General features: G+C 33.9%; 1 protein-coding gene across 1 annotated transcript; it reads left to right on the forward strand.

Moving 5' to 3' along the window:
• The first annotated feature begins 1,726 nt into the window (after positions 1-1,726).
• Positions 1,727-8,761, forward strand: LOC142518069 (uncharacterized). The gene is made up of 15 exons (XM_075620691.1): positions 1,727-2,508; positions 2,653-2,708; positions 3,223-3,281; positions 3,425-3,496; positions 3,756-3,839; positions 4,285-4,392; positions 4,541-4,603; positions 4,710-4,790; positions 5,435-5,500; positions 6,093-6,248; positions 6,549-6,626; positions 7,231-7,269; positions 7,728-7,810; positions 8,123-8,195; positions 8,354-8,761. Exons 1-15 carry the CDS (start codon positions 1,784-1,786, stop codon positions 8,528-8,530), a joined length of 1,920 nt encoding a protein of 639 aa, XP_075476806.1. The 5' UTR covers positions 1,727-1,783; the 3' UTR covers positions 8,531-8,761.
• The last annotated feature ends 303 nt before the right edge of the window (positions 8,762-9,064 follow it).

Below are 9,064 nucleotides of genomic sequence, written 5' to 3' on the forward strand. Positions count from 1 at the left end.
TGGAAACTATAGTATTTTGTGCATGTAGTACATTCACATTAAATTTTATTTATTTAATATATAATATAGATGAATATTTATAACTAATAAAGCTCTAGCTTCGAATTTTATAGATAACTAGCAATTCACGCTCCCGATAATTTGCATGCACTAGTTTTTTTTATATAATTATTATTTTTTTAATCTTTAAGTTATTTATTATGATGAACACATTTAGTTATTTTTAGATTTATATATATGCTATCTATTGATCGAGCCGCAACGTGATCGGATTTTGACACGAAATTCGCAAATTTTGTTTCACGTGATTTCCTTCCGTTTTTGTGAGGATTTCAATCGATTTATGTCTGATTGTTGGTCGGAAAAAGTAATGCAGAGGTCGGCCGAGGCAAGGTGATAGTGGGTCATGGCCGGAGTCTGGTATGGTTGGGGAGCAGTTCGCAACGATTTTCGCATTTAGGGTTAGGGTTTGGTGGTATGATTTGATGATTTTTTTTTCTAAAATTTAAGGCCTTGTTTGATTGTTCAATTTTGAACCAGATTTTGAAATTCAGGATTTTGACATTTTATCAAATTTTGACTTTCGCAATTCTGATATGTGAAATTAAATTCGACCATTTCAAAATTTAATTGCATGAAATAAAATATATATATTATTCATTATTTTATCGTTTTTTGTTCATTTCGATAAAATATTTATTGATGAATAATTATGAGATATAAATATTTTATTTCTTGCATTTTCGGTATCTGTATTTTTTATTCGACTCAATTAAAGTAAATTAAATTTTCTTGTGAAAATTTTAAGTTAAATCAATATCATGTATATCAATTTGGTTAAATTTAAAATACATGTTAATAAAATGATTTTTGATATACGTAGATGTTGTTAGAACTCAAAATAAATCGTGTTTCAATTTATTTGAAAAATAATCGGCCCAAAGTAAGACTAGTTTTTGATCTAGCAAACACAATAGATTATTTTAAAGTGCATCTAGATCTATGTGAAAAATAAACGACCCAAAAGAATATTATTTTTTGGCCAAATTTTAGATACAATATATCTTTTTCAAGTGCATTTATATCTATACGAAAAAATAACAGCAAAAAAAGCTATTTTTTGCCAGATTAAAGACTCAATAAGTGACAAAAAAAAAAGAAAAAAAAGAAATGTATTTATATTCATGTGAAAAATAATCGGCCCAAAAAAATATTATTTTTGTTAGATTGTAAATGCGTCATATGATATTAAATTGTAGTAAATTTATGCGAAAAATGATCGACATAAAGAAGTGTCATTTTCTGACCAAATTTTAACACAATATATAGTACTAAATATGCCATAATTTTGAATTTACCATGCATGCAATTGTCGGTTCAAAAAAATGCATATTTTTGGTTATATTTATTATCAGTATTTAATAACCATGATTTTTAATTATACCACTTATGACACTACAACCAAATGTTGAAAAAAACGAAATATTTTATTTAGCACTTACAACACTACAACCAAATGTTGAAAAAATAAAATGTTCTCTAAATAAATAGTGTTTAAACTTTGCTAAAATGCAAAAGTTTGATTTATTGAAATTTTTTATGGTTATATGAGATGATTATAATTATTTTTATTTTATATTTTTGAAAGTAGGTGACGATGACGACGACGATGAATTATTATTATTACAATTATTATTATTGTGAGTAATTTTGCTCCGCGGTTTTAAAATTTCCGGGCTCCTAAATTCCCAAATTAAAACCTGAACCTCCCTTCTCTCCTTTTATGCAAGCTTCGAACATGGGTGCATTTCGATTCCTAAACCCCTACAAGAATCTCCACACTATAACATTCTTGAACTATAGCCATCGTATCTACTGCAAATCCCATAATCCCCGCAAAATCCATTCCACTCCCCACCGCAGGTCTCCCGATGAATCTGCCACTGCCCGCTGGTCCGCGTTTCCTGATCCACCGCCGCCTGTTGACGCAGCATCAACGACCGCTGCCCGCTGGTCCGCGTTCCCTGATCCACCGCCGCCTGTTGACGCAGCATCAACTAGAAAATCCACCGTGCAAACTGTTTACGACCCTACCAGCGGCCGTGTAACCACTACACGAGAAGTGAGTGCCGGCAAAGAAGCTGATTCTGATGGAGGACCCATCTACAATGCATCCAGTATAGAACAGGGGAGTAGAATATACGGTGATGTTATAGGGAGTAGTAGTGTTAGAGGCAGCATCAAGAAGAAGGGAAAGAGTAGAAGTGTCTATGTTTGTGAGGACTGTGGATATTCCGATGGTCAGTGGTGGGGCACGTGCAAGCAGTGCGAAAAAGTGGGTACAATGAAGCGATTCTCCACAGAGGATGTGGAGAGGAAACTGAGTGGGACGGAAGTGTCTGAAAAGATGGTGAGAACCTTGTTGCCGAAGGAGCTGGGTGCTCCAACCCCTATTAAGCTCACAGATGTGTATAGTCGGATTAATGTCTTGGATTGGCGTATACCTTTGTAAGTAGGAAAATACTTGCATCTAAAAGGATTGATATTAGATTCTATATAGTATTGCCTGCAGTTTCACTTGTAGTTTGTTTTCTCCATCAAAACACCACAAGTACATGGATTTACGTGATGTTTTTTATCCTAACTATTCAGGCCAGGACCATTTGGAGCTGAAGTGGGGAGGGTTCTTGGGGGAGGTCTGGTTCCAGGTATTCCTGTTTTTTTCTTTCCTTTTAAGGTGTTCTCTCTAGGTAAACTTGAATCATCAAATAGTTTGAGAGCTACTAGTTAGTCAACAAAATTTTTAAGTCAATATTAAGTAGCAGCACGACCTTGGCCTTTAAAGAAATTCTCAGCAGTTCCAAAACAGCTTCCAGATTGAGAGCGGCGATATTGCATTTAAACTTATACATTTTTTAGAGCTAGAAATTATGGGCTTCTTTCTCCAACAGATGTAAAAAAGATATTGTAGCTATTTATCCGACCTGCATTGCATAATATAAATCCTCCTTGAGTGCAGAAACTAAACTTAGATGGTTTCAAGGACTGAGGAATAGTTGAGAACCCACATGAAAGTTGTAGCACATCAATCGGTCACTGTCATGCTTATTTCTCAGTTCACATTCTACCACTAACTTGTTGTATCTGTTCTAACCCTGTCTCTGCTCCTATGATTTGTTCATTTCTGGTACATTTTAAAACTTTTAGCATTTTGGCGTACAGGTTCTCTAGTGTTAGTGGGTGGTGATCCTGGTGTTGGTAAAAGCACACTACTGTTGCAGGTACTTCTTTTGTGTAAATGATGTGCAATACAATTTCAATATATTTCTTTATTGTTTAATAGATAATTATCGACTGCAACATCTATGCTTGATTGCTTCTGTGGTATCTAATGTGACATCACATTTTACTCTGTGAATGTAAGATTGCAGATTTAATTGCATTAGGAAATGGTACCGATGATCCAGCTAGAGTTATTTATGTATCTGGTGAAGAGGTATTTTTTTAATTACTTTATGCTTGATGTCAGTTCTCGTATGGTTTATTGTTATAACATTGGATAACCTTGCATGCTGCGAACATATTTTTCCATTTTGTTGAAATATTCTTCCTAACGTATGATTTATTGAATGTCACTCCCATTTGATCCTGGCCCGGTGTTTTCTTTGTCCTTGACACATGATCAAGCTAAACATTGGGATTCAAGTATGATTTGGAATCTTTTTCAGATGTGTTGATATGTCTTTCTATGACAGAGTGTTGAGCAAATTGGAACCAGAGCTGACCGTTTGAGCATTGGGACTGGAGAAATTTTTCTGCATTCAAGTACTGATATTGAGGTTTGCATCATTAAAGTGCTATGCATCATGCCTAACAATTTAGTTTACAGATGTATAAAACCACTCTTTCCCTTTGCCTTGACTAATACTCTTTTTACCTTGTGGAGTTAAAAGTAGGTCCTAGGATTACTTGACACAAGATTTTTGGTACAGTCAAGCACGAAGGGAGAATTTTGAGAGTTTTGAACGGTCAAAATGCTAAAAGTTAATGAATAGTTAGATAAATGATCTAATCATTGGATGTTTGAAAATCTACATGTTTTGGAAAGCATTAATTTTTTTTTTGTTTGTGTGTGGGGGGGGGGGGGGGGGGGGGGGGGAACATGACAGGGAATGCTTTGGGTTTGCTGTGTATAAATAGCTACCACTGAGAAAACAATCTTAGGAGACATCATTCATCGTCTCACCGTGTCTAATAGCTCATAAGTTTTTTGCCATTTGACAGGATATTTTAGAGCAAGCTCAACGTCTTTCCCCGAAGGCAATAATCATTGATTCTATTCAGACAGTCTATCTGAGTGGAGTGACCGGAAATGCTGGAGGTGACACGCAGGTATTGAACCTTTTGAATCTTTTATCCACCCCAAGATTTTCGTGAAGAAACACTATGAATTGAATTTTGTGGAATAATTATTAAATAGTCTTTTGTGTGTGGTTTCTTCAAAATAAGAATGTTGTAACACTAAGCTGGCAATCGGCAGGTAAAAGAATGCACGGCTGCGTTACTTCGTTTTGCTAAGAGGACAAACATACCAATACTTTTGGTTAGTAAGAGTTCAAATAATGGTGATTTTTGCTAAATATATAGATAGTAAGTCATTGAAACACTACCTTGGCTGATATTGTGTCTATGCTTCGTGCTTATTGCAGATTGGACATGTGACGAAAACTGGAGATATAGCTGGACCTCGTGTATTGGAGCACATTGTGGATGTTGTTTTATATATGGAAGTTGGTACCTTGTTGAGTTTCTTTCTTGAAGCAATTAGATTGTTTCTTGTTGTGTTGTCTTGATGTTTGCTTGTTTAGTTATACCATGTGGACTATCAGATGTTTCTTGTATCGATATTTTTAAAACTATTTCAAATTTGTTTTTTCTTACTTGCAAACATATAGATGATCTGTAAGATGATTTATTATAAGAAATGGTAATGATGATATATAACTTTTATTGTAGCAAAATTGAAAAATGAAATGACACATCTTGATTTGTAAACCTAGTAATTTTGCCCTTGTCACCAAATAAGCTGCTGTGATCATGGAATGATTTTAATGGCAATAAGTGATGTTTTGTTGGCTCGTTGGTTTGGGCATTCTTCTACTAGAGAAAAAGCTAATAGATTTTGGAGCTTTTGTGGAAGTACTACAGAATATTAAGTTTCTCTGGCACAGACGTTACTGTTTTGTGAATAAGCAGCAATAATGCTTGTAAATAATCATTTTGCTTCTCTGATCACCGTCCAACTTTTTTAAACTCGATGGCTCACAGCAAATGTAAAACATTTCCCCTTCTACCTGCTCTTCCATTTGTTACCTTTATATATGGTGTGAAAAAAATTATTTATCATTGAATCTGTATTGTCGTATGATGTCAGGGGGAGAAACTTTCATCGCATCGAATGCTTAGATCAGTAAAGAATCGATTTGGCTCCACGGATGAGGTACTTCATCAGTTCATCATATACCATTATGCTTAATTTTTATTCGCCTATCTTTTTTAATTTCTACTATAGATCTTTATGTGAATATGATAATAGATTCTGTCTTATTCACAGTGAGACCAAAAAGATTCATCTGTGACAGTTATCACCTGAATGAATATCACCTGATTATTCATTCAAAATTCTTTTAACACATTGTTGATTGTTCACATAATCATCCTTATTTTTTTAATCAAAAATTTGCTTTGTTCATTAGGATTCTCTTGAATTTTTGCTGAAGGAGTGATGGTCGATTCTTGCATCAGTTTGGGTTTATGCACCCGCACCCAGGCCATATTTTTCACTGTTTATTCACATGTATGTAAGATACATGAAGAATTTACCTTGAGATAAACGTGCAAAAAAATAAGAACATCTAATAGATGTTGAATCTGGAATGTTCACCTGTGAATTTAAATGCATCAAGAAATTATATTGTGTAATTGGGTGTGTGATGCTGCCAAGTGATCTTGTGTAATTGGGTGTGTGATGCTGCCAAGTGATCAAGGCACAGCTATACAATCTTGACAAAAGAGTGGTAATTTTCTTGCAGCTTGGAGTTTTTAAAATGTCACAGGCTGGGTTGCAAGGTGTTTCAAATCCAAGTGAGATGTACTTAAGTGAGCAGCACTCTGTTTCAGATTATTTGGCTGGATTGGCTGTCACTGTAATAGTGGATGGATCTCGTGCATTTCTCATTGAAGTTCAGGTACTGTAGAACTTGTGTTTATTACCGAGCCTATTTTTGGCATGGCTGATTTAGATTGTTTTTTCCTGGAAAGTTTTAGTTCTTCACTATCCGCTCCTTCCTTGCATCGAAATTTTGATATTGCTTTATGACTTATGGATAGCTAATTTGTTGCTTAGTGATCATGAGGGTTCATGTTCATCTGAAGTAGGACAGCAGAACATGAGATTGTAGAATGCATATGGTTTTTCTGAAATGGTATTGATAAAACATCCGTTTTACGTGCTTCATTCATTATATTTACTTGTTATATCTCTGTAGGCATTATGTGTGGCTAGCTCATCATTTGTGAGACACGTAAATGGTGTTCAAGCTAGCAAAGCTGACATGATTATCTCCGTAAGTGGTTTTCTCTTTTGGTTTATTCACTTAGTGCTTCCAGTGGAGGTGGAGCTTTATCTTGTGATTCGTGATTCCTTGTTATCTAGAGGATGATATTCATAAACAAAATCTTTCTTCGTTTAATTCAGCTTAACATCATCTGCTACTGACCAACTATGCTTTGGGCTCCAGTTGTGGTCCTCTCTTCATGTTATTGATAAAACATAAAATTACCAGTTTTGGATTTGGTAATTCTCCATAAAAGACGAATAACATCATCTGCTACTGACCAGCTATGCTTTGGGCTCCAACATTATCAAAGACGAATAACATTATCAAAACATTTCTACTCAAATTAATTGGAATTTTCTAACTTTTCAATTTGATAATGTTATTCGTCTTTTATGGAGAATTGGCTTTAATCGCTGACATAGATTGAGTTGAAGTTATTTGATTGTATATTATTTTTTTGATTTTCTTTTACTTGGCGCCGGAAGTAAGACATTCCGCATATGGTTGCCTTTTGTAGATAAATCTGAGCTTTGATTTCGTGAGAATTGCTTATCTAGCCTCCTTTTCTGAAACAGTATTTTAATGATCCCACCTACATTTGCTGGTGCAGGTCATCATAAAGCAAGCTGGTCTGAAGCTACAGGAGAATGTAATGATTGTTACTCGCATAATTTGATTGTTTACATCTCTTCTTCTGACATAGCTCAGTCCTAACTCGCATTTAAATACTCTTTCTTCATTCTGTTTTCCTTTTTTTAATGATGCACAATACTTGAATAAATAACTAAAATGCAAAGCAAGAAAAAAATTTACTTGATTGTGTTGGTGATTTATTTTTATTGGCTCATGCAACCGGAAACAATAGCATAAGAGAATGAATAGCAAAACATCGACTCATATTTATGTTTGTAGGAAAAGTATGAACTATTGCTATTAAGTTTCTAATGATACACATAAATTCTTACCTACATGTTGGTTTACTTGCTCATAATTTTTTGGGTTTGTTTTATATATTTAATTTTGAAAAGATTCACCTTGAATCATGGTTTAATTATTGGCAGCACAACTATGTTATGTTATATAGTTTTCGTCTCTTTGTGTTTGCAGGGAATATTTGTTAACGTTGTTAGTGGAATGAACTTGACAGAGACAGCCGGGGATCTTGCAATAGCAGCTGCAATTTGCAGTAGGCATGGATTTTATAACTATTGATTTCAATATTTTTCCTATTTGTCATGATTGCTGGGCAAACAAGTTATACTGACAAATATGTGTTTTTTGGATTTATGTAATTCTCAAATGAAACTAATGCACATTCTTGAATATTGATCATGTTGTCATGAAATATGGAAAATATTCCTGATATTTGTACTATGGGTGCTAGAACTAACCGTTTCTAGCAGTATGATTTTCAGAAAAGTTTTAATAGCTAAATCATTTGCATGAATATAAATGCCTCAGTTTTTGCTTTATTTAACTAGACTGATTTCCTTGTCCTGTAGTTTCTTGGAATTCCCTATTCCTAGTGGCATAGCATTCATTGGGGAAGTCGGTCTTGCTGGCGAGCTGCGGCTGGTACGTGAATTTCTTCATTACATTTAAAATTTAGAAACATAGTCACAAGTGATTTTCATGTAAAAACTTTATCTGCAGAGTTGGACTGGAAATTGTTGGATTATTTTGCTTAAACAAGGGACACCATAAACAATATTGATATTTCTTTAATTTTTAAGGTACCACAACTGGAAAAAAGGGTCATCACCTTAGCGAAGTTGGGATATAAGAAGTGTGTTATCCCGAAATTTGCCGAGAAATCTCTCTCAGGCACTCAGCTTCAGGATATGGAGCTATTGGGGTGTGACAATTTGAAAGAGATGATCAACACCGTGTTCCGAAGTAGCTCGCCTTGATTATTGACTGCCAAATATGTAGTTGTTCGTTAAATATCAACATCGCCTTGATTATTGACTGCCAAATATGTAGTTGTGTAAATTATAATATCAGCCAGTATTTTGTTCAACACCAACAGGCTTAGTTAGGTTAACTATTTCCTTCATTCCCTTTAGTAAGGCAGTGTGAGGAGGCTTGTAATGTACTTCAACATAGTGTGGATGCCAACCACGGTGCCATGTATTTTTTTTTTTCTTTATTAATATCGTAGTTTTAATATTTCTAACAATAATATCATTAAATTAATTCACAATATTTATTGTTATTTGTATTTTTATTTTTTAATATTATTATTCGAAATATAATTATTCTAATTGATTTATTTATAATGAATATACATTAATAATTGTATTTTTAAAAAATTAAAATTTCATATATTTTATGAATAATTTAAAATATAATTTAAGAATTTTTTTATTAACTGACAGCTCGAATGACTATTTTATTCAATTTTATTCATGAATGAACACTCTCAAATTTGCTTTGGCACTGAA

This window comes from Primulina tabacum, chromosome 11 (genome assembly GCF_025594145.1).
Source record: "Primulina tabacum isolate GXHZ01 chromosome 11, ASM2559414v2, whole genome shotgun sequence".
Classification (NCBI taxonomy): Eukaryota; Viridiplantae; Streptophyta; class Magnoliopsida; order Lamiales; family Gesneriaceae; genus Primulina; species Primulina tabacum.

Excerpts from the sequence above, each read along its gene's own strand:
- LOC142518069 (XM_075620691.1), top strand. The coding sequence starts at position 1,784 with ATGCAAGCTTCGAACATGGGTGCATTTCGATTCCTAAACCCCTACAAG. Across the intron at positions 5,501-6,092 it reads GATTTGGCTCCACGGATGAG|CTTGGAGTTTTTAAAATGTC; the intron begins GTACTTCATCAG and ends ATTTTCTTGCAG. Across the intron at positions 7,270-7,727 it reads GTCTGAAGCTACAGGAGAAT|GGAATATTTGTTAACGTTGT; the intron begins GTAATGATTGTT and ends TTGTGTTTGCAG.